The sequence below is a fragment of the Chlorocebus sabaeus genome, chromosome 17 (genome assembly GCF_047675955.1).
Source record: "Chlorocebus sabaeus isolate Y175 chromosome 17, mChlSab1.0.hap1, whole genome shotgun sequence".
Lineage (NCBI taxonomy): Eukaryota > Metazoa > Chordata > Mammalia > Primates > Cercopithecidae > Chlorocebus > Chlorocebus sabaeus.
Window position 1 is genome coordinate 32,265,610 of NC_132920.1, and position 25,666 is coordinate 32,291,275.

The 25,666-nt window shown below is 51.8% G+C and overlaps 3 protein-coding genes and 1 long non-coding RNA gene across 11 annotated transcripts; 2 read left to right on the forward strand and 2 right to left on the reverse strand.

Annotated features, from left to right (window-relative positions):
* Positions 1-34: 34 nt before the first annotated feature.
* Positions 35-2,091, reverse strand: LOC140708872 (uncharacterized). Its single transcript, XR_012089121.1, has 3 exons — positions 1,946-2,091; positions 1,040-1,725; positions 35-227 (listed from the first exon to the last, which is right to left on the reverse strand). It is a non-coding gene; the product is annotated as an uncharacterized lncRNA (long non-coding RNA).
* PPT2 (palmitoyl-protein thioesterase 2) lies at positions 1,603-12,147 on the forward strand. 4 transcript variants are annotated; one of them, XM_007973013.3, is made up of 9 exons: positions 1,603-1,702; positions 2,653-2,843; positions 3,095-3,248; positions 3,740-3,835; positions 3,923-4,030; positions 5,992-6,075; positions 6,195-6,279; positions 9,870-9,924; positions 11,851-12,147. In XM_007973013.3, the coding sequence occupies exons 1-9, from the start codon at positions 1,693-1,695 to the stop codon at positions 12,007-12,009; spliced, it is 942 nt and encodes a 313-aa protein (XP_007971204.1). In that variant the 5' UTR covers positions 1,603-1,692; the 3' UTR covers positions 12,010-12,147. The 4 variants fall into 4 exon arrangements, with proteins under 4 accessions (XP_007971204.1, XP_007971205.1, XP_037861867.1 ...); XM_007973014.3 differs by lacking the exon at positions 11,851-12,147 and adding an exon at positions 10,108-10,951; XM_038005939.2 differs by lacking the exon at positions 1,603-1,702 and adding an exon at positions 2,107-2,311.
* On the forward strand, positions 11,851-15,600 carry EGFL8 (EGF like domain multiple 8). 3 transcript variants are annotated; one of them, XM_007973015.3, is made up of 9 exons: positions 11,851-11,932; positions 13,478-13,606; positions 13,835-13,957; positions 14,038-14,147; positions 14,247-14,342; positions 14,424-14,594; positions 14,687-14,766; positions 14,840-14,993; positions 15,235-15,600. In XM_007973015.3, exons 2-9 carry the CDS (start codon positions 13,506-13,508, stop codon positions 15,279-15,281), a joined length of 882 nt encoding a protein of 293 aa, XP_007971206.1. In that variant the 5' UTR covers positions 11,851-11,932; positions 13,478-13,505; the 3' UTR covers positions 15,282-15,600. The 3 variants fall into 3 exon arrangements, with proteins under 3 accessions (XP_007971206.1, XP_007971208.1, XP_037861872.1); XM_007973017.3 differs by having other exon boundaries at positions 11,867-11,960; XM_038005944.2 differs by lacking the exons at positions 11,851-11,932; positions 14,424-14,594 and having other exon boundaries at positions 12,287-13,606.
* Positions 15,529-25,436, reverse strand: AGPAT1 (1-acylglycerol-3-phosphate O-acyltransferase 1). 3 transcript variants are annotated; one of them, XM_007973020.3, is made up of 7 exons: positions 25,329-25,436; positions 18,614-18,822; positions 18,253-18,386; positions 17,741-17,916; positions 17,481-17,576; positions 17,282-17,354; positions 15,529-16,771 (listed from the first exon to the last, which is right to left on the reverse strand). In XM_007973020.3, the coding sequence occupies exons 2-7, from the start codon at positions 18,811-18,813 to the stop codon at positions 16,599-16,601; spliced, it is 852 nt and encodes a 283-aa protein (XP_007971211.1). In that variant the 5' UTR covers positions 18,814-18,822; positions 25,329-25,436; the 3' UTR covers positions 15,529-16,598. The 3 variants fall into 3 exon arrangements, with proteins under 3 accessions (XP_007971211.1, XP_007971209.1, XP_007971210.1); XM_007973018.3 differs by lacking the exon at positions 25,329-25,436 and adding an exon at positions 23,850-24,447; XM_007973019.3 differs by lacking the exon at positions 25,329-25,436 and adding an exon at positions 23,132-23,410.
* Between the last annotated feature and the right edge of the window lie 230 nt (positions 25,437-25,666).

Below are 25,666 nucleotides of genomic sequence, written 5' to 3' on the forward strand. Positions count from 1 at the left end.
AGCGGCGGGGGGGCGGGGGGGGGGGGCGGGCGGAGGGAGAGCAGGGAGGGGGGGAGCTTAAAGGGACCGAGGCGAGGGAGGGGGAGCGCTTCAGACGTTTCCCACTTGGTCTCTCTGCTCTCGGACCACCTCTCTTCTCCTCTCACCCTGGCATTCAAGCCCCCAGTTTGGGCTCCTTTGGAGTTGTCATGGAAACACGGAGGCTAGACCAGGCGAGGCGGGTGGGACTAAGGAAAGGAAGGAGGGAGAGAGAACTCTCTGGAGTCTCCCCCTCCAAGACTCACTTAGTGATTATATTGTGGGAGGAAGTGAACAGGTTCTCAGTGGAGTTAATGACCCAGGTGCCTCCAGGGGCACGTCGTCTCCCTGTCTTAGCTCCCTGCAAGGTGCCAGGGTCTTCTCCCAAATCCTTGGCCCCAGTTTCCCCCTATTTAGAAGAGATAAATACTTGTGTGTGAGAGAGAATTGTGCAGAGTTCAGAACTGCGATGGTCTGAAAAGTTCCCAGGATATGGTGAACCTGCCAACCTAGCAGTAAAGAGGGAGGCCCAGGTCTGTAATTCAGGGGGAGCTGGGCCTTGGGGGGAAAAGGGAGAGAGAGTTTGGGCGGTGTGCATACATACCTTCTTCGTCCAGGACTAAGGAGCTGAAGCTCTTTTGGAGGGGGTAGGGAGTATGACTTAACTGCTCATTTCTGGCAGCTCTGTTGGTAATGTGTGCTCGTTCCCCCACTTTCCCTTTGCTTTTAAAGAGGCTGCTTAGAGTCTCTGGGCCGGTCAATGTTCAGATCCATTCCCTAAATCCCCCTACTCCCACCAACCACCTCCCACCAAGACGCATCTCCACCTCCTGAGTCGACCTGCAGTACAGCGTTATTAGTCTTTTTATTTGCTTATTGCATCTTGGGAACGCGTGGGTGGGTGAAGGGAGCAAGGATAGGAAGTCTATGGAGATTTACACCAGTTTTTTTTTTTTAAACAAAAACACAGCCAGATAATCATTATTCTTCCCTTACGCTCCCCCCCCCCCCCAGCCCCCACCTGGGGCAGTCGCTCTCCCGGCTGCGTCCCTTTTCGTCCGTGTCCTAGCGGAGACTACAGAGCAGTACAGAGGCTCTCGCTGAAACCAGTCTCAGGCTCCAGAGAGTCAGATCACGGCTTCACACCAGTCGTTTTGGTCACTAGGCGTTCGCGTGAGCCCTCAACCCCTTACCGCCACCCCATCGTCACTCTACACCACTCCGAGAGCAAAATGGTTTGACTGAGACAAATTTAGACCAAGCAATGACCTTGTCAACAGAGAGAGGGGTTCAGACATGCTGAGAAATCCTTCTCTCTAGAGAAACGTCTTTAAATGCTGAGTAAAAGCCCTAACAAGTAAAAGCCCTGAGGCACTAGGGTGTCGGGTAGGGATTATAGGCGGAGAGGTGGGACGCCTGAGGGTCTCGGTAGGGAGCCACCCACAGATAACTCAGAGAACCAGATTGTGGGGGTCGCTCAAGTTGAAAGACTGGTCGAAATTACAAGGGTATGAGTCAGCGCATCCCTATGCGCCCTCCGCCCCTTGGGGGTGGGTCGCTTATAGGGAGGGGAGTAGAGTAGGGCAGGAGAAATTGGGCCAGGCTGCACTTAGCTCAAGGGGCCTCGAGGACTCTCCGCGTCTCTGGAGACAAGGGCACTACACGCACTTCAGAATGAAGAGTTGTAAGTCGCTGACCTGGGGCGGACTGGAGGGTGGGGTGGGGGTGGGTATTGAGGGGCAAGCCCGGGCTGGCATCAGCCCTCCAGGCCACCTTGCCACTCACCCAGCACACGGCAAAATGCAGAGGACTACCTTTCCCTGGTCCACCCCCCGGCCGCCCCTTGGGGAATGAAAACTTCGTGTTCCGCTGCGAGCCAGGCGCCTGTATTGGAAAGTGGGGAGAATCAAGGCGGGGGAAATCGGACCTTTGGGTCGCCTGGGACAACGAAGCCTGGAGAGGCCTTCTTTACATTCCCAGAATATGTTTGCTGCTTTTCCTCTCCCCACCGGCCTAAATGGATCGCTCCGCCTATTTCCTCCCCAGCACCAAGAGCGCAATGGAATATTCCATTGCCCCTCCGGTCCTGGGTCTGTGTAGCGGGGAACGCTCGCGCGGTTGCCAGAGAAAGCCCCGGACGTGACGGATTTGCGCGACCCCAAGCAGCCCTTCCTTCCCCCTCCCATCCGTCATTCCCCTGCGCTCTCTTTCCTCACCCTTCCCCCTCCCCCGTGGGTTCCAGTCTTGGGAGAAGTAAACAGCGGGTGGAGCGAGGCCTACGGACCCAGGCCAGGTGGGAGTTTGCACGTTTCAAGGGGCCTGCTGCTCGGGTATTACAGAACTCCGCGTTGTTCATGGCTGGGGAGATGCATTCATCCCTGAACCTAGGGAACAAGTCCCCCGAACGCTGAGTTGGGGGCGGGACTTCGGGTGCGCGTTGGTGCGTCAACGTGGTAGGGGGGTGTGTTTGTACGGAGAGGGCTGGAGTAAGTTAAAAGTAGGCTATTTTGTGACAGGGACCTGGTGAGGGACCTGGTGTGGGACCGAGAGGAGGTGGCTTGATTGCCAGGCGTCTGTTCCGAGGGAGGAGGGTGTTGCCATCTCCCTCACAGGCCTTTATCACCATTTTCTCAGGCGGGAGCATGCTGGGGCTCTGGGGGCAGCGGCTCCCCGCGGCGTGGGTCCTACTCCTGTTACCTTTACTGCCGCTGCTGCTGCTTGCAGCCCCCGCGCCCCACCGCGCGTCCTACAAGCCGGTCATCGTGGTGCATGGGCTCTTCGACAGCTCGTACAGCTTCCGCCACCTGCTGGAATACATCAATGAGGTCTGGCAGGGGACACCTGGGTGCAGGGCGTTAGAGGCGTCTACTGTGGCAGGGGAGGGAGAGCGGGGAACTGAAAGCCATCCCTCTGGGCCTGCCCAGTTCCTCAGGGAGCTGGTGCTGGCGTGGGGGAGAGTTGGGGGACGGGATCCCTGGTTCTAGCAGGGTACAACAGACCTGTGGATGCGGGCCAGGGGTGGCGTGTGGGAGCTTCTTAGCCTATCCCCGGTGGCTGCATTGCCCCCTTCCCACAGACACACCCCGGGACTGTGGTGACAGTGCTCGATCTCTTCGATGGGAGAGAGAGCTTGCGACCCCTGTGGGAACAGGTGCAAGGGTTCCGAGAGGCTGTGGTCCCCATCATGGCAAAGGCCCCTCAAGGGGTGCATCTCATCTGCTACTCGCAGGGTAGGCGACTCCCCTGCCCCTAACTCCTAAGCCCTATCTGAGGCTTGATCCTTATCTGAGGGACACTTCCTAGTGTCCCTTTTTCTGAACCACATTGCTCCAGGCACAACCCTGGTACCTGAGCCTTTCTTTTCTGACTTCCCTCAGCACCTGGGTCTCATCTCTGTCTTGAATGGGAGGGAGGCTCGCTACACTGCTACCCCTTTATTTCCTATTACCCATGGTTCTTGGACATAAGGGCAAATGGGGCAGGTAAAAACATCTTAGAATTAGAGGCAGGAGGCCCAGCATCTAATTCGGGCTCAGTCACTTATATGATGTGTGACATTTTGGCACAGGGTGTGCCTGCCTTCCGTAAGCCTCAGTCTCCTTTATGTACTGTGTGTGTGTGTGTGTATGTGTGTGTGTGTGTGTGTGTGGCAGTGGGGGTGGGGGGTGCTGCTGGCTTTGCTGTCCTTAAGTGTCTGCCCAATGTGGTGTTCTGCCTACAGGGGGCCTTGTGTGCCGGGCTCTGCTTTCTGTCATGGATGATCACAATGTGGATTCTTTCATCTCCCTCTCCTCTCCACAGATGGGACAGTATGGAGGTGAGTGGGCACTAGACCCCATAGAATGCCCTGAGTTTTGGGGGAACAGAGGTTTATGGTCACTTAACACTGCCATTCTCTTGCCAGACACGGACTACTTGAAGTGGCTGTTCCCCACCTCCATGCGGTCTAACCTCTATCGGATCTGCTATAGCCCCTGGGGCCAGGAATTCTCCATCTGCAACTACTGGCATGGTGAGTGGGGATGCTGAACTGGGGCTTCCATGAATCAGGTCAGTTTCTTCCACCTCTGCTACAACCAATAGCAGTGATAACAATAAAGATAACTAACATTTATTGAGCTATTTGAACAGGCTCTGTTCAGAATTTCTTTTTTTTGAGAAGGAGTCTTGCTGTGTTGCCCAGGCTGAAGTGCAGTGCACGATCTTGGCGCACTGCAACCTCCGCCTCCCAGGTTCAAGCGATCCTCCTGCCTCAGTTCCCCTAGTAGCAATTGCTATTGCTGGGATTACAGGCAGGTGCCACCACGCCCGGCTAAGTTTTGTATTTTAAGTAGAGATGGGGTTTTGCCGTGTTGGCCAGGCTGGTCTCAAGCTCCTGACCTCAGGTGATCCACTCGCCTCGGCCTCCCAGAGTGCTGGGATTACAGGTGTGAACCATCGCACCCGGCCCAGAATGTTTTAAGTGTGTCACCTTATTGCCTTAGAAGGTTTAGTCTGTTGCGGGAGTCAGCAAACCTTGTCTATAAAGGGCCAAAGAGTAAATATTTTTGACTTTGTAGGACATAGAGTCTGTTTCACAACTCCTCAATTCTGCTGTTGTAGTGTGAAAGCAGCCATGTACCATATGTGAATGAATGTTCCTGTGTTCCAATAAAACTTCATTTACAAAAACAAGTAGCGGGCTGGATTTGGCCCATTGGTCACAGTTTGCCAACCTCTAGACCAGACCATGGGACCAGAATACTTGGGTTTGAATCTTGACCCTATTGGGTGACTTTGGGCGTTACTTAACCATTCTGTTACTTACTCAATTTTCTTTATCTGTAAAATATTATAGCATGTACTTCACCAGGTGGTTGTAAGGATTAAATCAATAAATGAATGCAATGTACTTTGAATAGTACCTGGCTCATATAGTAGATGCTAGATAAAAGTACTTGCTATTGCCAGGTGTGGTGGCTCACACCTGTAATCCCAGCACCTTGGGAGGCGGAGGTGGGCAGATCACCTGAGGTCAGGAGCTCAAGACTAGCCTGGCCAACACGGTGAAACCCCGTCTCTACTAAAAATACAAAAAAATTAGCTGGGTGTGGGCACACGCTTGTAATCCCAGCTACTCGAGATGCTGAGTTAGGAGAATTGCTTGAACCTGGAAGGCAGAGGTTGCAGTGAGCGGAGATTGTGCCACTGCACTTCAGCTTGGGTGACAGTGAGATTTCGTCTCAAAAAAAGAAAAGTGAGGCCGGGCGCAGTGGCTCGCGCCTGTAATCCCAGCACTTTGGGAGGCCGAGGCGGGCAGATCACGAGGTCAGGAGATCAAGACCATCCTGGCTAACAAAATACAAAAAATTAGCTGGGCGTGGTGGTGGGCGCCTGTAGTCCCAGCTACCTGGGTGACTGAGGCAGGAGAATGGCATGAACCCAGGAGGCAGAGCTTGTAGTGAGCTGAGACCGTGCCACTGTACTCCAGCCTGGGCGACAGAGCAAGACTCTGTCTCAAAAAAAAAAAAAAAAAAAGTACTTGTTACTACATGTTTACAGTTATTATCACTACTATTATTATTATTTTGAGACAGAGTCTCACAGTGTTGCCCAGGATGGAGTGCAGTGGTGCAATCTCAGCTCATTGTAACCTCCACCTCCTGGGTTCAAGAGATTCTTGTGCCTCAGCCTCCTGAGTAGCTTGGATTACAGGCATGGACCACCACGTCTGGCTAACTTTTGTATTTTTAGTAGAGACAGGGTTTTGCCATGTTGGCCAGGCTGGTCTCGAACTCCTGACTTCAAGAAGTGATCCACCTGCCTCGACCTCCCAAAGTGCTGGGATTATAGGCGTGAGCCGTCGCACCTGGCCCGTATCATCACTACTATTACTATCCACCTTGACTATTGCTGCAGCTTCCTTATTGGGCTTTTCACCACCAGTCTTACCTCCTTTTTGTACTTCTTTTTCTAACTGCCCTTTGTACCCAGATCCCCACCACGATGACTTGTACCTCAATGCTAGCAGCTTCCTGGCCCTGATCAATGGGGAAAGAGACCATCCCAATGCCACAGGTGAGAATTCAGGCTCCTACCTGTGTTGCTTTTTCTGCTTCTTTGACTCCCTATGTCTCCCTCTCCAACCTATCCTGACCCCTGTGGCTGATTCAGCCTCTCTTCTTCCTATCCTACAGTATGGCGGAAGAACTTTCTTCGTGTGGGCCACCTGGTGCTGATTGGGGGCCCTGATGATGGTGTTATTACTCCCTGGCAGTCCAGGTAATAAGGGATTGTGTGGCCTGAAGATTGGCTAAAGACATCCCCCAACCCCAATCGGTCTTTATCTCATGCCTAAAACTGGCCTGCTCCTTCCACCGTTCAGTTAGTGCGTCTCCCCCCATTTCATCATGTCACCCAAGACCAAAACCTGGGAGTCATATCCCAACCCCTTGTATCAAACCAGTCACTAAGTCCTGCTGACACTTCTCCTCTCCATCCCTATCACCCCCTCCCTCACTTTATAAAAACTTTTAATTTTGAAATTCTTATAGATTCATAGGAAATTGCAAAGATAGTATAGAGAGGCCCTTCACCCAGCTTCCCCCAGTGGTTGCATCCTATGTAATTATAGCACAATATCAAAACCAGGAAATTCACATTGGTTCAATGTGTGTGTATAGTTCTATGCCATTTTATCACATTTCCTACCACCTCTTTACTTACCTGGACTATTATAACAGCCTCCAGCTTTGTCCCCTCCATCCTATTCCTTAGAAAAAAACCCATGACTCCATGGTACTATGTGCTTTCCTGTGTTATAGGTCACCATGAGTGATCTGTAATGTCACCTGAGCTACTTGAATCACTCAAGAAATATTTATTCAACATTATGGGCTCAGGCTTGTTCTGGGCCCTGGGGATGCAGTGGTAAATAAAAGAGAAGTCCCTAATGTTACCTAGCTTATAGTCTAGTTTGTAAGACAGCTGATACATATATACAAATATATATGTCAGGTAATAAGGCAGGGGAAAGGATTAGAGGATGACTGGGGCCTAGTTTCAATAGTGGCCGAAGTCCTCCTGGAAGAGTTGCCATTCAATTAGAGATTGAAGGAAGTGAAGGAGAGAGTTGTGCTCTGGGTGGAAGAACCCCCCAGGGAGAAAGTATGGCCCCCATGCCCGGCCTTGCCCGGCCAATATTTTTTAATTAAAAGATTTTAACTTCATCTGGCTGGGCGCGGTGGCTCACACCTGTAATCCCAGCAGTTTGGGAAGCCGAGGCGGGTGGATCACCTGAGGTCAGGAGTTCGAGAACAGCTGGGCAATGTGGAGAAGCCCCGTCTCTACTAAAAATACAAAAAGTAGCTGGGCATGGTGGCGCATGCCTGTAGTTCCAGCTACTCAGGAGGCTGAGGCAGGAGAATTGCTTGAAACTGGGAGGCGGAGGTTACAATGAGCCAAAAGGGTGCCACTGCACTCCAGCCTGGGCGACAGAGCAAGACTCCATCTCAAAAAAAAAAAAAAAGAGAGATTTTAAGACCTTTTTGTTTTGAAATAATTTCATACTTAAGAAAAGTTTGCGCCTGTAATCCTAGCACTTTGGGAGGCCAAGGTGTGAGCCCAGGGGTTTGAGACCAGCCTGAGCAACATGGCAAAACCCTGTCTTTACCTAAAATACAAAAATTAGCTGGGCGTGGTGGTGTGCCTTTGTAGTCCCAGCTACTCAGGAGCCTGAGGTGCGAGAATCGCTTGAGCCTGGGAGGTCAAGGCTGCAGTGAGCCGAGATCTTGCCATTGCACTCCAGCCTGGGTGACAAGAGTAAGACCCTGTCTCAAAAAAAAAAAAAAAAAAAGTTACCAAAATAGCAAAAAGCAGACATGTATACTCCTCACCTACATTTCTCAAATGTTAACATTTTGTCATGTTTACATTAATATCTTTTTTTCTCTATATATATACATTTATTTTAATGTTGTATTTAAAAATAAACATAGATTCAAATTGCCCTGAATATGCGCTCAGAGATTATTCAAAATTTTCCAACTGTCCTTATAGAAAAAAATAATATCCAGTGGAAGATCCAAATCAGGATCTTGAGTTGCATGATCCTGTCATGTCTCTTTAGTATCTTTTTTTTTTTTTTTTATTGAGTCTGAGTTTTGCTCTTGTTGCCCAGGCTGGAGTGCAATGGCACAATTCTCGGGCCACTGCAACCTCCGCTTCCCAGGTTCAAGTGATTCTCCTGCCTTAGCCTCCCCAGTAGCTGGGATTACAGGTGCCCGCCACCATGCCCAACTAATTTTGTATTTTTAGTAGAGACAGGATTTCTCCATGTTGGCCAGGCTGGTCTCAAACTCCTGACCTCAGGTGATCCACCCTCCTCGGCCTCCCAAAGTGCTGGGATTACAGGCATGAGCCACCACACCTGGCCTTTTTTTTTTTTTTTTTTTGAGACAAAGTCTCACTCTGTCTCCCAGGCTGGAGTGCAGTGGCGCGATCTCAGCTCACTGCAACCTCTGTCTCCCAAGTTCAAGTGTGCCTCAGCCTCCCGAGTAGCTGGGATCACAGGCATACACCACCACACCCAGCTAATTTTTGTATTTTTAGTAGAGATGGGGTTTTACCATGTTGGCCAGGCTGGTTTCGAACTGCTGACCTCAGGTGATCTGCCCACCTCGGTCTCCCAAAGTGCTGGGATTATAGGCATGAGCCACTGTACCAGGCCTCTTTAGTATCTTTTAATCTGGAATGGTTTTTAGTCTTTGTCCATGACATTAATATGACATTGATATTTTTGAGGCACACTGATCAGCTGTTGTGTAGAATTTCCCTCAGTGTGGGTTGGATATTTCCTCATGCTTAGGTAATCTTTTTTTTTTTTTTTTTTTTTTTTTTTTGAGTTGGAGTCTCACTCTGTCATCCAGGCAGGAGTGCAGTGGCGCGATCGCGGCTCACTGCAACCTTTGCCTCCCAGAATCAAGCAATTCTCCTGCCTCTGCCTCCCAAGTTACTGGGATTACAGGCGCCCGCCACCAGGCCCAGCTAATTCTGTATTTTTAGTAGAGACAGGGTTTCTCCATGTTGGCCAGGCTGGTCTTGAATTCCTGACCTCAGGTGATCCACCCTCCTCGGCCTCCCAAAGTTCTGGGATTACAGGCTTGAACCACCACACCCAGCTAATTTTGTATTTTTAGTAGAGATGGGGTTTCGCCATGTTGGCCAGGCTGGTCTTGAACTCCGGACCTCAGGTGATCTGCCGGCCTTGACCTCCCAAAGTGCTAGGATTACAGGTGTGAGCCACCTCGCCTGGCTAGTAATGCATTTTTGATGGGGTTTCTACAGAAGTGAGGTCGTATCTTCAGTGTATCACCTCATGAGGTACATATATCCAGTGAGATATTTTTGAGTGTCCTCCCTTGCTGCCTGTCTCCCCAGTAGGCCTTGGGTTCCTTTGGGACCTTGGCCCACCTTGATTTCTTCCTTTTTTTTTCCTTTTTCCTTTCCTTTTTCTTTTCCTTTTTCCTTTCCTTTCCTTTTTGAGACAGGGGTCCCACTCTGTCACCCAGGCTGGAGTGCAGTGGCTTGATCTCAACTTACTGAGCTCTCCACCTCCTGGGTTCAAGTAATTATCCTGCCTCAGCCTCTTGGTTAGCTGGGACTACAGGCACCTGCCACCATGCCCGGCTAATTTTTGTATTTTTAGTAGAGATGGGGTTTCACCATGTTGGACAGGCTGGTCTTGAACTCCTGGCCTCAGGTGATTTGCCTGCCTTGGCCTCCCAAAGTACTGCAATTACAGGCATGTGCCACTGCGCCCAGCCAGATTTTCTCCAGCTCTTCTGATAACTTCCCCACAAATCTCTTTGTAGCTTCTTTGGTTTCTATGATGCAAATGAGACGGTCCTGGAAATGGAGGAGCAACTGGTGAGCCCCCTGGGATTACTTCCCTTCCATCCACTGTCCCACCTGATTCCACAGCCCTCTCTGTGACTCCTAAGCTGAAGGGTTCACCCTGTGGGGAGGAGGTCCAGGATCCCAGCAGTAACTCACTTTGTCTCTCCTTATGTCTCTCTTCCATGCTTCCATGCCCCTTCGACCACTTTGAAGGTTTATCTGCGGGATTCTTTTGGGTTGAAGACTCTATTGGCCCGGGGGGCCATAGTGAGGTGTCCGATGGCCGGGATCTCCCACACAGCCTGGCACTCCAACCGTACCCTTTATGAGACCTGCATTGAACCTTGGCTCTCCTGAGGATATATTCAGGGGTCCCCAGGAACTCCTCAGTCCAGAGACCAAGTGGTGGCCTTGGAAAGCAGATGTCAGGCTTTGGTGTGCCTGTGACCACCTCATTGCTCCCATATTATCCCCCACCAACCTGGCCTCCCAGAACCCCCTTCCTCTGCTCCTCCGTGAATGACAAGTCCAGGCCTCCCCTACCTCATGTCTTCTCATTTGGGGGATTGCTCCGTGCTCTCCCTTTCTCTCAAGGCCGAAGTTGGGAATTGAGAAACCATGTTTTTAACTTGTGGCTGCTTTTGCTGCTGCTGCTCCTCCGTATCTGGCTGTATGGGAGGAGAACCCACCCCCTGCCCACCACAGGGGTCTCCTTCCAGGCCACTCAGGACATTTTTAGCTTCTCTTCTCCCCATGTTCCCTTTTTTCTCTGAAGTCCCCTGTCATCAGCCCTCCTGACCCCTAAGAGAGACTACCCATGAGAGTGGGGTTCTGAGGCTCCCCTATGGGGACAGTTCCATTTTTGAAGTGTCAGTGTTGGGGAATATCTGTGGCCTATGAGGCCCATCTCAGGTTTGGGGATCCCCCAGTCCCTATGATCAGTGTTGGAGTACCCCCCTGGGAGAGCCCAGTTTCTTTGAGGCCCCAGGCCCTCTTTTAACTACCCTTGAATGGGTGTAACCCCTGTATTTATGGAAATAAAGTTCCATTTCCTCAGTGTGATGTGGCTCATTTCCAGGTGGAGGGGACCTGGCTCCGCAAGGAGGGTGGGGACGGAGCCTGAGGCCTGGGTGCCCAGATGCCTGGTCTAGGGTGGGGACCCCCTTGGTTTTTCCGCTCTCTCTCAATGCCCATTCTTTGTGGGTTCCTGATTCTCTGTGGGTTCTTTCCTGCTGAAGACAATTCTTTTCCTCTCCCAGTCCCCAAGACTGGGGGGTTAAGCTCAGGGCTCCAGTGGTTTGGCCTCAGCCCCATGGGTGGAATGCGCCTGCCACCCCCAGGCTAGACGAGGGGGCAGAGGGTCAGGGTGGGCATTTTTTGTGCCCCTTTTGAGCTTTGTGGGCCAGAGCTGGGTGTAGGGCTGGACAATGAGCCTCCTCTTCCTTGAAAGAAGGAATTTTTTGGCTGAGACAATAGGGCCCTGTCTGCTCTGGCATGGGAGGTGGTGGCTGACTCAATTCTGCTCCCCCTAAGCCCTAACAAATGTCCTCAAGAGAGGGGGGCAGTTTTCCCCTTGGTGCCCTGGGCTGCCCCCCTGCCCCTTTGTGACGACTTGCCCTTCTAGCTTTCCTCAGCTGATCTTGCTTTTTCTCCCATAACCTGACCTGCTTTGTTCCCTGCAGCTGTTTCTCTGCCCCATAACTCTCCCCTAGTCTGTGTCGGGTTGAAGGGGGTACTGGTGGTGTTACAGAGCTCGTAGCTTCTGATTTGGGGAGTCCAGAAATAGGGGCCTCAGAGGGTTGGAAAGATACTTCTAGGGAGCCCTTTGCTGGGGCAGGGATGAGGGTGGTGGGACTTGACCCTACTGAGCTGACCCTGCTGGAGCTAAGGAGGAGGCTTGTGGGAGGGGGCAGGAATGGGAGGACTCTCTGGCCCAGCCCCTCCTCTCCTTCTTAGCCTGCCAGGCCCACCCACCAGTCTGAGCTGCTTCTGCTGAGGCTGGTCTGCCTGAAGCCTCCCAGGAGAAAGGAGAAGCCAGGTGGGAATGGAGAGAGCGAGGAAGGCAGGTGGGGAGAGAATTTCAATGGGGAGAGTGGGGTTTACTCAGAGACTTAGGGTGGGCGTGAGTTGAGGGGTGTTTTGTTGGAGCAAGGGATGTGCATTTAGGGTGTATGTGATGGTGTGGGTGTGTGAGGGGAGTAGCAGTGTGTGAAAGGTGTGGAGTTTCCAGGTGCTTGGTTTATGTGTATGGTGTGAGGGTATATAGCTAGGGTTTTTTTTTTTTTTTTTTTTGAGACAGAGTTTTGCTCTGTCACCCAGGCTAGAGTGCAGTGGCACGATCTTGGTTCACTGCAACCTCTGCCTCCCCGGTTCAAGTGATTCTCCTGCCTCAGCCTCCCAAGTAGCTGGGATTACAGGCACCCAACACCACGCCCAGCTAATTTTTTGTATTTTTAGTAGAGATGGGGTTTCACCATTTTGGCCAGGCTGATCTCGAACTCCTGACCTTGTGATCCACCCGTCTCCGCCTCCCAAAGTGCTGGGATTACAGGCATGAGCCACCATGCCTGGTCAGTGAGGGTTTTGAAGGTATGAAGTTATAAGAGGGCATGTTAAAGACAGAAGGGTTGGCTGTGCATGGTGGCTCACACCTGTAATCCCAGCACTTTGGGAGGCTGAGGCGGGCAGATCACCTGAGGTTGGGAGTTCAAGACCAGCATGACCAACATGGAGAAACCCTGTCTGTACTAAAGAAAACAACAACAACAACAACAAAACACAAAATAAAACAGGCCGGGCATGATGGCTCACGCCTGTAATCCCAGCACTTTGGGAGGCTGAGGTGGGTGGATCACAAGGTCAGGAGATTGAAACCATCCTGGCTAACATGGTGAAACCCTGTCTCTACTAAAAATAATAATAATAAAAAAAGCTGGGCGCGGTGGCAGGCACCTGTAGTCCCAGCTACTCGGGAGGCTGAGGCAGGAGAGTGGCATAAACGCGGGAGGCGGAGCTTGCAGTGAGCCTAGATCATGCCACTGCCCTCCAGCCTGGGCGACAGAGCAAGGCCTGTCTCAAAAAACAAAACAAAACAAAAACAAAACAAAAAATTAGCCAGGCGTGGTGGTGCATGCCTGTAAACCCAGATACTTGGGAGGCTGAGGCAGGTGAATCACTTGAACCTGGGAGGCAGAGGTTGCGGTGAGCCGAGATCGTGCCATTGCACTCCAGCCTGGGCAATAAGAGTGAAACTTCTCAAAAAAAAAAAAAAAAAGGAGGGTCATAAGGGGAGGGCTGACGGTGTGTCCCTCCAGGTTGTGCAGAGGAGATGAGAAGTAGGTTAGAGGGGAGGTGGAGGGAGTGTGCTGGGATGTGAGCTTTTGTGATGCTGAATGGATCATGATATGCTAAGGATAGGATAGCGCTGGGTTGTACACACAGGTGTAGGCAATTCTGGTGGCTAATATGTAACAGTGAATGTCCTGACTCCCTTAGAGGGCACCTGCAGAGTGCCCTTGGAGGGACTAGTGCTGGAGAAAATAGGAGAGAGGACGGACATCCATTAACCTTTTCTTGCCTGCAGCCTGTAGGGTCCAGCGTCAAAGAGAATCATGGGGTCCAGGGCTGAGCTGTGGACTCTCTTAGGCGGATTCTCCTTCCTCCTGCTACTGATATCAGGCGAGGGGGCAAAGGGTGGATTCCTCAGAGAGAGGTGACAACAGAGGGGGTGGGACCCGGGTGAGCTCTTCTCGGGAGCCTTCTGTTGGGGATGGGGCTTGACAGGAGGCAAAACTTAACTGAAAGTTTAGAATGGGGGTGAGAGGCTGTCATCTGGAGGGGGAGCGGGGCCTCAGTAGCCTCTTGAGGGAAGTGGGACTCCTGGCTCCCCAGGGCCTGGCCTACTCAATCTCTCCCACCTCCTCCTCTGGCATGGACGCAGTCAGGGAGTCTGCTCCAAGCAGACACTGGTGGTCCCGCTCCGCTATAACGAGTCCTACAGCCAACCAGTGTACAAGCCCTACCTGACCTTGTGCGCTGGGAAGCGCATCTGCAGCACTTACAGGTGAGGGATGGGGAGATGGGACCCCAAGAACCCCGACCAGGACCCGTACTTAGGGTCCTGAGCCAGGCGCTGTGTTCCAGGACCACGTACCGCGTTACGTGGCGGGAGGTGAGGCGGGAGGTGCAGCAGACCCATGCAGTGTGCTGCCAGGGCTGGAAGAAGCGGCACCCGGGGGCACTCACCTGTGAAGGTGAGGCTGAGTCTTCCAGGCCTTGCGGGGAGGCGCGCCCCACGGAGCTGGGGAGCTGGGTCATCGGTTAGAGACTGAACCCCACTTCTCTGTCTGCAGCCATCTGCGCCAAGCCTTGCCAGAACGGAGGCGTCTGCGTTAGGCCTGACCAGTGCGAGTGCGCCCCCGGCTGGGGAGGGAAGCACTGTCATGTGGGTGAGTCAGCTTGTCCTCCCCACCTACCCTGGCGCTTTCCCCCGCCCCCTCTCTCAGCCCCTTCCTCTTTTCGGTAACTAGACGTGGATGAATGTAGGACCGGCATCACCCTCTGCTCGCACCGTTGTCTTAACACCGCAGGCAGCTTCACCTGCGGCTGCCCCCACGACCTAGTGCTAGGCCTGGACGGGCGCACCTGCACGGAGGGGTCCCCAGAACCCCCAACCAGTGCCAGCATACTCAGCGTGGCCGGTGAGCGGGCAGGAATACAGGCCACCGGGGGAACCCGGGACAGGCATCCAGGCTTGGGCAGTGGTTATGTTCTTGGTCTTCTTTGTCCCTAGTTCGGGAGGCGGAAAAAGACGAGCGCGCTCTGAAGCGGGAGATTCGCGAGCTGCGAGGGCGCCTGGAGCGGCTGGAGCAGGTAAGATAAGCCTGCTGGGTGGGGCGAGGCCAGACGTCACTATCAATACCCTGAGGCATCTCTTCCTTTGTAGTGGGCCAGTCAGGCTGGGGCCTGGGTCCGAGCGGTGCTGCCTATGCCGCCTGAAGAGCTGCAGCCAGAACAGGTGGCTGAGCTGTGGGGCCGGGGTGACCGGATAGAATCTCTCAGCGACCAGGTGCTGCTGCTGGAGGAGAGGCTAGGTGCCTGTGAGTCCTCACGCTCCTCCCGCCTTGACTTCTATTCCCCAAGACCCCTCCCCATTCAAGCACGTCCTCTTTTCTCCAAGCCCCTCTCCAACATTCACTGTCCTCATGCTTCTCCACTTCACCATCGTTCTCTTCTGAAATCCTGTCCCCAGCCCAATAGTTTCACTTACTGTTTGGTGGGAGTGGCAGTGTAGTCCACTCCAGGCTGACCACAGCCACTGTCTGCCATGTCATTAACCAGGCTCCTGTGAGGACAACAGCCTGGGCCCTGGCCTCAGTCATCGATAAGAAGCCTCTACAGCACCCCTAATTTATACAGAAGCCAGACCCACTAATCCTCTGGGATTGACCGACTGTGAGCTGCAGATAAGGCTATCAACCACCAAAGAGCAATGAACAATGGAAACTTCAGAGAGCTGAAGAAAGGGGGAGGCCTGTGTTCTGGGCCCACCCCTGAGTCTTCTGGCTCGGGGCAGGTTGCCTGGGCAAGAACTGCTTCTTCGATTCCTTAACAAATGCAACCACCAAGCACCCAGATCTTTCTCTCTCTTTATTTTCAGTTTTTTTGCTGTTATCCAGATAATTAATAAAAACCAACCACGCAAAACTGGATCCCACCCTCTCCTTTTGCTCCCAGCCTACCTCCCCAGTTGTGGGAACAGGTCTGGAGCGAGAGGCAGGGAATGGCTAATGCCACCGAGAAGAAATGAAAACTGGCTCAGAGAGGGGGAAGCCTCAACAGAAAAAGAAATAAATTAAAAGCCCTCCTATCCCCTCCAGCCAGGGTTTTGTTCCTTTCCCCAACTCCCCAGGGGGCAGAAGTGAGCGCAGCACCTGATGTCTGCTGCTTCCCCTTGTGTCTGGTGAAATGGTGCAGCAGGGCTGCAGGGGGCTGAGTGGGGTCAGGTCCACTGAAGAACTGTACCATGGGGACAAAGAAAACCAGAAATGTGGAGACTGAACTGGTATCCCAGAGAGTACACAACCCTGGGCATCTGGGCAAGGGCAGGCATGAGACCTCTGAATTAGAAGGGTCCAGCCCCCACTGATGGGAGGCTACACTGGGAGGGAAGGTGAAGGTGCTGAGGAAAGCTCCCAGGATGAGCCTGGGAGGACTGCTCCAGGTATCAGCTTCCAGCCACAGGGCGAGAAGTCCTCCTCACATGGATAAGTCCATTGAATCCATGGACTTTGGGGTGGGGGAGAATTGTTCCACAGAATGGATGAGTCCACTGGCCAATGTGGAGTAGAGGGGGAGAGAAGACCACACAGGAAGAGACTCCACTGGGGATGGAATGTTCCCCACCCTTGTATAGGCTGAGTCACTGGAGATGAGGGGGAGGCAACTGTCCCACAGACAAGACAGTAGGAGGTGGGGGTCAAGAGTGGAGACTGCATGGAGGCAGGAGTCCATGGATGGGGTCAAGAGGGGGCAGGAGTGGCGCTGTATCCACATTCACTTCAGAAGTTGAAGATTCCAAAGAGAAGAATAAGTGGGGAGAGGGGAGACAGGGAAGAAGGTTTGGCCCTGCTTCAGGGCCCACTGGGTGGGTAGGTGTGGGGAAGAAGGTGGGGACAGATGGGAGGAGAGCTCAGAGCCAGGGTTCACCCACCCCCGCCAGGCTTCTTCAGATAGTCACCACCACCCCGGCCATCGGTGGAGATTTCCCGGAAAACAGTGAGCATGGAGTGCCGGACTCTGTCAGCCAGAGCTGGGACGTCATCTGGTGTCAGCCCTTCTGTGGGCACTGGGGGCAGCACCCGCACCTGACATTGTCCTGGGGCAAGGGGAGCACCATCATGGCCTGTCCACCCAGGTCTTTGCCCACAGGGGGGCCGAGCTTCTGAGGCATACTCTTCCTCAACCTTTCAGTTCTCTTCCCCACACCCTGGACAACCATCCCTGGGCTTGCCAGCTGCCACTTCTGAGGCCCTTCTATACAAAGCCGCCTCCAATTCCCAGTCCAGACATCTCCTCAGCACTCCTCCAGCCCCCCTCCTCTGGGTTTGGCATTTACTGCTGAATGAGTGTTATTCATTACAGCTTTGTGCACACAGGCCTTATCTTTCCTGCTAGATTAGTAACAGCCTCTCTTGGTGGGACCAAGTGCTACCCACCTGGCAGGGTATGGTGGTGCCTGGTAAAGACTTATTGGCTGCTGTGGGTTAAACTAGATGACCGTGTGGACATCTCATGGCTCTGACACTGAATGATCCCCCTGCCTCACAGGGATGTCCTCCCAGCCTCTCTGGACACACCCGACCCCAGAACTGCTCAAAGCCCTCACCCGAGGTGAAGCGGCGCTCCTTCTTGCAGTAGAAGTCTTGGTAGGAGGACATGACTATGGGGACAATGGGAACCTGGGGAAGGGGTAAAGCAAGTCAGTCCACAGCTCTCTTCTGAGACTCCTACAATAAGCCCCTGCCCAGAGATGAGGGAATGGTGGCGGTGGGCAGCTGAGTAGCAGAACAGGGAGCAGTAGTCACCTGGGCCTGCACTGCAAGATGGAAGGCGCCACGTTTGAAGGGCAGCATGGAGCCGTTGTGGTTTCTCGTTCCCTCAGGAAACACCCAGACCCTCACCTGGGGGAGAAAGAAGGTCAAGGAAGACAAACACATATGGAGGAGTCAGAGTAGGTGTGATGTTATAATGGGACCTCTGAGGGCCATTGGCCCTGCCTATCAGTTTATTTACAACTGTTCTACTTTCTATCCCTCCAATCCCCCATTTCCCCAGGATGACTCACGTCCTGGGTGAGCAGGGTCTGGGCGACCTCAGACATGACACTGATGGCATCCCCCGTGCGCTTCCGGTCGATGAAGATGACTCCTGCCAGCCAGCAGGCCAGCCCGGCAGAGCCAGCCCACAGTAGCTCACGCTTGGCAATGGGCACACAGCGGCCTGGCAGCACTTCCATCATCCCTTGGGCAGGGTGGGGGTGGGTGAGGATTGGGGTGGAGGCAGAGTGTCACAGAAAGCAACCCACCTCACCCAGATCATCACCCACTCTGGTAGGGACTGGAGGTGAAGGAGGAGACTAGGCAGGGGGAGCCCCAAGTGAAGGAAAGGGTGACCAAAGGTGTATGTACCCTGCTTATGAGGGCAGTTCTACCCAGGGAATGAAGGCCTGAGCGGGAGACAAGGGGAACAATGTCCCAGAGGAAGGAGAATTAAGGATCTCAAGGAGAAGATATTCTAGGGAAGGTTCCAGGAGGGGAGGCATGACTGGGGGAGGTGTGCCCTGTGGTGGGGTCTCACCAAGCAGATCGAGGGAGCTCTGGTGGTTGGAGACAACAACATAGGGCTGTGAGGGAGGGAAGTGGTGAGCCCCTCGCACCTCCACTCGGATCCCGTACAGGTATTTGATGTGGAGCAGCATTAGACGCAAGATCCTGTGGGGTCACGGCAAGGGGTCCCAGTGGGATCCATTGATGTCCATCTGCATGCCTCAGCTCCCCCCAACCCTACTGTCTTTCTGACCACCTTTGCAGTCCTCTCCCCATTCCCTGTCTCTGGTCTCTCTCAGTCTTTTCTACACACACCACGCCCCCTTCCCCCAATCCACTACTCGCTTTGTACCCTTAGGTTCCCTCATTGCCCAAGACCCCTTGCCCCTCACTTCATGTTCTCAACATTGCGTCCTCGCACGGCACACACAGGGATGGCGAGCACAGCCAGGAAGAGGATCCAGCCATTGTAGAAGGCCATCTTGAAGAAGTACTTGGCACTGGGGCTGCAGAACCACAGGGTGGGCAGCAGGAAGAGCAGCAGCAGGAAGAGCAGCAGTAGCAGCATCCATGTCCCTGGCCACAACTCCATTCTGGCCACCTGCAGGGGATGGGGCAAGGGACAATCAGCCTGGTTTCTGGAGGGCTGTGGGGTAGGCAAGGCACAGAAGGCAGGGTTGGGGACTGGTGCTATGAGGACAAGGGCCAGAGAAACAAGCTGGGGCAGGGTTCCCATTGAAACCTTCCCAGGAAGCCTCTCTAGGATGAGGGTGGTGGAGATAGAGCTCAAGACTGCTCTCCCATTCCTCTTCCCGAAGGCTCCAGATATATTCAGACAAGAGACACAAGACATGGACATCTACAACTCACAGATACCTGACAATAAATGACAATAAGAATGATGGTAACACTTGTAGCTGGTAAGGGTCTTATAATGGTCTATACTTGTGCCGTCCAAGAAAGTAGCCACCACCTACATGTGGCTACTAAGCACTTGAAATGCTGCTAGTCTGAACTGAGGTGTGCTGGAAATGTAAAATACACATCATATTTCAAAGACTGAATAAAAAACAAAATGTAACATATCCCATTATTAATCTTTTATACTGACTACATTTTGAAATTATAATCTTGGGACAGGCGCGGTGGCTCACGCCTGTAATCCCAGCACTTTGGGAGGCTGAGGCAGGTGGATCACAAGGTCAGGAGTTCAGGACCAGCCTGAACAACATGGTGAAACCCCATCTCTACTAAAAATACAAAAATTAGCTGGGCCTGTTGGCACATGCCTGTAATCCCAGCTACTTGGGAGGCTGAGGCAGGAGAATTGCTTGAACCCAGGAGGTGGAGGTTGCGGTGAGCCCAGATCACACCACTGCACTCCAGCCTGGGCAACAGAGTAAGACTCTGTCTTAAAAAAAAAAAAAAAAAAAAAAAAAAGAGAGAGAGAAAAGAAATTATAATCTTTTAGATGTATCAGATTCAAGAAAATATATTACTAAAATTAATTTCACTTTTTGCCTTGTAAAAATGTGGCTACCATAAAAAAATTATATATGTGGCTTGCATTATATTTCTGTAGAACAGCACTGGTCTATACATTAAGTTAAACTCTTAAAATGATCCATACAATAGTCTAGAAAGTACTATTATTTACATTTTATAGGAAATAGGCCCAGAGAGGCTAAATAACTTACCTGAGCTCATACAGCTCCTGAGTTAAATCTAAGCCGCCTGTGTTCCTAACCACTCGGTTATGCTGACACTGGTATGTACTGCATATACATATACGAACACAGCACACAGCATATATGGTGACTGTGACAGAACACCCACAGCCATATACCCAGGGGCCAAATGGCAAGATTAAAAGTTCATGTCACTAATGCCAACACACAGTCATACAAAGACTAACATGTTCACACACAGACACAAATTTATAATTACACCCAGTGACAGATAAAATAATGTGAATGCGTAACTAGTAACTAGAAAAATCCCTCTCCACCCAGGCAGCTCCCCCATTCCTAGGTAGACTTATGGACATACCTGGAATAGTTACAAAGACCAATCCTACCTCCACACAGGCAAATGAATCCAACCACCCTTTCCCTTCCTTCTAGTGACACTTTGCGTGGGCAGGTACAGTGTGTAAGGCCTCACCAAGTGAAAAATGGAGGGCAGGGAGTAAAGGGGACATAACAGCACTTGCCCTGGGAGAGGAAAGGGCTCAAGAGGAAGCGGGGCAGGAACACAGAACCTGTGTTCTAGGTTCTTCCTCCTTCCTCCACTCTGCCCCACTGTTGGGGGCAGGGTAACAATTCACAAAAAGGGTGTACAGGCAAATACCTGTCATTCCTACTGAGGCCACAGGCACTGTCTTCCCATGACGGGAGGGGCTATGCTCAAAGGTAAGCCTATTGCCAAGCGAGAAGGTAACAGGCAATAGAGGAAACAGGAGACCCTGTCAGTTGGAATACTGTAGGCTTTCTGAGCTGCTCCATCCCACTGCCCCTACAAGTTGAGAACAGCATCATTTCTCCCCTGAACTACGTGGAGTAGGCTCCTAACCCCCTCCAATCCATCTTCCACGTAGCAACAGAGATTTTTCTGTTAATACAAATTTTTCTGAAACGCAGAGCATTTCCCTGTCTTGCCTAAAGGTTCTTCTTGACAAGTTGACTTCTGCTTACATCTTCAACCACATCCTCACAAAACTCTTTTTGTTCCAGTCAAACTGATTCACTTCAGTTCCTCAGACACCATGATCTTTCACGCTTCCGCACCTTGAACATGCTGTTCCCTTTGGCTGGAATGCCCGGATCTTTTCCTGCCTCACACAGCTCAGTGTCACCTTTCGGAGGGCTGCCCGAACCCCTCCAGGCCTGTGCTTTCATTACACTTTTATCTTGACCAGTGGGTCTTGAAGTGTAGAAACACAAATTATTAGACTTCACCCCAGATCTACTGAATCAGAAATTCTGGGCATTAGGTCCAGCAACCTATTTTTCTTTTTCTCACTCAGGCTGGTTTTGAACTTCTGGCCTCAGGTGATCCTCCTGCCTCAGCCTTCCAAACTGTTGGGATTACAGGTGTGAGCCATCGTGGCTGGTTAGCAATCTGTATTTTAACAAGCCCTCTGGTGAGTCTGATGTGCGCTTGAATTTAAGAACCACTGATCTTGACAACACACTATGTGTTGACTGGCATTTTTGTTTCCCTCCTTAGGCTGTAAGCAGCTTAAGGACAGGGACTCTGTCTTATCTCCACTACCAGGACAATAGGAGATGGACTAGGTGCTCAACAAACACTTGCTGAACAGATTCTAAGGCTGTATACACACCCACAGAGCCACAACTAATGACAGAGATGGCGGTTCTGATCACAAATTAGATAGTTACCCTCTTGAGTAGTACTGACTACTAAAAGAAAAGTCACTGAGAAAGTAACAAACACATGAAGCCTAATGGTAACCGACTCTGAATAGATACATTGCAATACATGGCCATAATGAAGGCAGAGTAACAATAATTAAGAAGAGGTCATGTCACAAGAGAAATGCACAGAATGGGATTAACATGCCACAGGGAAAGATGCTGCTCTCATCAAATGTGTGCCAACAGTGAAAAGAATGGAAGATAATGTCCATAAATACCAACGATGGGGTTCACAGCAGGATTGACCCTGTGACATGCATTGATCTCATGGACACAGACTGTACACAGTCACTGGAAAGATAATGTTTGTGTAGAGAGGTATGGGCCAGGGAGGTCACCAAGGTAAGGCATGCAGGGATGGTTCTTTGCAGACCTGGAGACCCAGTTACCTTCTTCTCTAACACTTGATATTAAGTGACCCTCTTCAGACAACAAAAGTCCAAGGATTTAGAAATGCAATGGAGGGCCAAATTTAATAAGCATATGGTTCATAAAATACACTGATGATAAATTTATAACACACATTCTATGGTCCTGTTACATCAGTGTATCGTGCAAAGGGGCATACACATGTGTTCTGTGAACTGTGACTGGGAAAACACAGCAAACGGGCCAACTGAGTCAGACATGAGTGTGTAGGCTATTCAGCCAAGCCATGGGATCCCACACATGAAGACTACTGCAAATGATAGGACCACAGAATGTCAGCCAAAGTAAAATAAGGTATATAACCTTCACATGCTGAAATAAACATGCCAAAACATAAAACGTGCAAGTAACAGGAAACTATAAAACAGGTGCAATATATGAAAACTCACACACATGCGGTACTTGAACATGTCAAAACTGGACGTGAGACGTGGACACAAGAACGGAGAATGGGCAATTCTGATGGAAAATAACACACCATTTCTACACAGCCTATGGAGAGCTTTGGGACAACCTAGTTGCACACAAGCCATTAAACATGTCAAAGGCACACAGACTCAATGTAGAAAACATGGCTCCCATAAGGCATTTGTGTGTAAGGGTCCAGCAGTGTGGAAGGCCACTGAGAAACAAGAGGTCCTGTGCCTAGATGGAAACAGAGGGGCCTAAGGGTATATTCCTAAGAGGCAAATTCTGCTGGCCTTCTCCCCTCATGACCCCCGCAAGAGTCATGTGGGGTCAAAGGGCAAGAAAAGGAATTGGGGAAGGTGTAGGGAATTCCCTCTCCAGGATTCCCTGTGCACACTCCCAGTCCCAAATTCACAAGGGTTTCCATTTCTCCCCCTCCCGTGTCTCTTCCATCCTTCCTCCCTCTCAGGTCCCCTCTCCTATCCCCAGCAACCCTCTTCCCAGTCAGCCCCTCTCCTTTCCCCAGCAACCATCTCCCCCAGTCGGCCCTCCCAGACCCAGTCTCTCCCCTTCCCCTCATCCTAGTCGCTTTCAGCACCCTCTTCCCTCCTCCTCCCATCCCTTTCCCGCCCACACCTCAGTGGGGTGGGGGGCCTGGGGGGCTGGCCCCCTCCCCAGCCAGGCTGCGGCAGCGGTGGTGGCGGATGGCTGTGTCTCTGCCTCTGTCGGGGTGTCGGTGCCAAGGGGGCGACGGGATTTGGGGGTGTCCTAGCCCCGGCCGATGGAGGGGAGGTGGGAGTGGGAGGTTGGGCCCATAGCGGTAGGAATGGTGGGGGGTTGTCCCCCCAGCACCCTCCCTCCCTCCCTCCCTCCCTTTCTGCTGTCTTTCTGAGGGCTGGGGCTTCTGCTGCCGCTATTCCCCCCCCACCCCTCCCCAACGCCTGCTGGTTTCCGGGGCCGGCCAGGAAGTGGAGGGCGGTGATGGGCAGCCTGTTTTGCCAATCGTCTCCCAGAAGCTCAGGCATCTCCTCCCCACGTCTACCAGTGTACTCTTGGGAGCCCCGCCCCAGGAGGGCTCAGGCGGGCCCTCCCTCTGCCTTTGCGCCCATCTCTGGCTCCAGCTGCATCTTTTTATTCTCTAACTCCCTTTGGGTTCTGGATCCCCTGGTGCTGTATTTCTCCTTCGGCACATTCCTTCTTTTATTCTCCATCAGCTCTCTTTTAACTGCCACTTTTACTTGGTCTCTTTTTTTCTCAACTCCGGTTATCTGCTGCTTATTCCCCGCAACTATTCTTAAGGACCCCTCTTCCCGTTCCCCTTTCAATTCTAAGCATTTATCAAACACCTACCTACCATATGACAAGCATTAAGTTCACCTCTCTTCTTTTTCTCTCCAGGACTCCATCTCACCTCATCTCACTCTCCAGTCCTCTGGTCTGGTTTCCTTTGCCCTTTGTCCCTCACTATCTCCCAGCTGTCCAGCTCCCCCCTCCACCTGCCTTCTCTGACCTTTAAAGAAATCTCTTTGGCCTCATTCCTGACCCTTTCCTTTCCATGCTCTTTTCCTTCTGTACTTTTTCTTTCCTACTTCCTTCCTATCAGTCTCCTTACTTCCCCAAGCTGAGACAACCCCTTCTCACAACATACAATATGGGTACATCTTTTCTTCCAATGGAAATTGGGCGTCAGGAGTGCTTTCTAGAAAAAGACAAAGTGAGGAAGAATGCCGATTCCTCTGGATGAGGATGCCTCCTTAATTTGGTAGCCATGTATCTAGTTTTCCACCCCCTCTTCTCTTCCTCCACTCCCATTATCACTTTACTAGGATCATTCCATCACTTCACTCTCCTTCATTTCCACCTTTCCCTCTCAATATCTTAAACCTCCAGTTTCCTGAATCCTCATCTGCCCCAGTCCTTCTTTACGCAACTGCTAACTTCTAATCTTTCCTTACTTTTGAGTCACATGGGATCTTTTATCAAGGTCCCGCCTCTAGCCACACCTTTACCCTGCATGAGTTTACATGCCCTCGGGAAGAGGATTGGTAGTGGGAAGACTGTTACCTAGTTCTGCTCCTTTGGTCACAGTGAGGGTCAGTGATTGTAGGAAAGGCCCAAACTCTCCGGGGTCCAACCCTGGAAGAAGACCCTATTTCTGATGGGCAAATTATAAGGAGGAAAGGGCGGGTCTTAAGGAGACCCCCCGCGGGTCTCCTTAAAAGGGGCGGGCCGTGCCCCTTCTGCACCAGTCACAAAGAGGGTGAGCCCAGAGCTTTTCTGCTCTGAAGGTTTAAAACGGAGTTTAAGTCAATCCTGTTCTACTCTGTGTACAACATTAAGAAAGGAGTGGGCCTTTAGTTCAGTTTTGCTCTGTAAATCACCTAAAGTGGGGAGGGCTGAGTCGTCCAGCCGAATGAGTTAACACCAGCTCCGCAGATCGATGTTCGTACTATCCAAACGTCGGGCTAATCCCAGTTCTGCTCCCTTAACTAAATGTGAGGGGCAGACCCAAGTTCTGCTCTCTACGCCACCAAAGGAGGTTGGAGCCATTTTGAACCCTGCGACCCTAGTGTTTTCCCTCTTTCCCTAGCTCTTCGCCGTCTTTCCCGATGTCGGCCAATCAGGGGAAAAGGAAAAGGCCCAATCAGCAGAAAGTCCACAGCTGAAGGACCCGGATGAAGCGAGCCGAGGACTTTGAAGTGCAAGCCTCGCCAATTGTAGAGCAGTCACCATAGCGACAAGATAGGGGTGAAGAGGTGGAACAAGATAAGGTTCAACCCTCACGCGATTGGCCCACCCCCGTCCCGCCGCGTGCTGCGCAGGCGCGTTTTACCTAACCACCATTTTTCGTCAAGTTCTAGCCAATGAGTTGGTTTGGAGCCATACGCTCCAAAGTCCAATAGCAATCCGGACATTCTCAGAAAGAGGAAGCGAAGGAAAGAAAGGGGCTTATAGTGGGCGAGGTCTATAGGTAGTCCCGAGCAAATTGCTTCTGGCTTTGGTTATGACTGACAACTACTCAGACGAATAAAGCCCTCCGCGGCCAGGCGACAGGGTGTAGCGAGTTATTACCAATCCCTTGGCATTGCACATTGACTTAGACCGTATCAGCCAATAGCCATTGTGCGAAGGCAGGACGACACTAACCTTTTCCCGCCCCTACCCTTTGGG

Bases quoted from the DNA above. Each gene is read 5' to 3' on its own strand.
- EGFL8 (XM_007973015.3), top strand. From the start codon at position 13,506: ATGGGGTCCAGGGCTGAGCTGTGGACTCTCTTAGGCGGATTCTCCTTC. The intron at 14,148-14,246 runs GTGAGGCTGAGT...CTCTGTCTGCAG, and splicing joins GGGGGCACTCACCTGTGAAG to CCATCTGCGCCAAGCCTTGC. The intron at 14,343-14,423 runs GTGAGTCAGCTT...TTCGGTAACTAG, and splicing joins AGGGAAGCACTGTCATGTGG to ACGTGGATGAATGTAGGACC.
- AGPAT1 (XM_007973018.3), bottom strand. The intron at 18,387-18,613 runs GTGAGGGGCAAG...GTGACCCCACAG, and splicing joins CGCAATGTTGAGAACATGAA to GATCTTGCGTCTAATGCTGC. The intron at 17,577-17,740 runs GTGAGTCATCCT...TTTCTCCCCCAG, and splicing joins AGACCCTGCTCACCCAGGAC to GTGAGGGTCTGGGTGTTTCC.
- PPT2 (XM_007973013.3), top strand. The intron at 3,249-3,739 runs GTAGGCGACTCC...TTCTGCCTACAG, and splicing joins TCTCATCTGCTACTCGCAGG to GGGGCCTTGTGTGCCGGGCT. The intron at 6,280-9,869 runs GTAATAAGGGAT...ATCTCTTTGTAG, and splicing joins ATTACTCCCTGGCAGTCCAG to CTTCTTTGGTTTCTATGATG.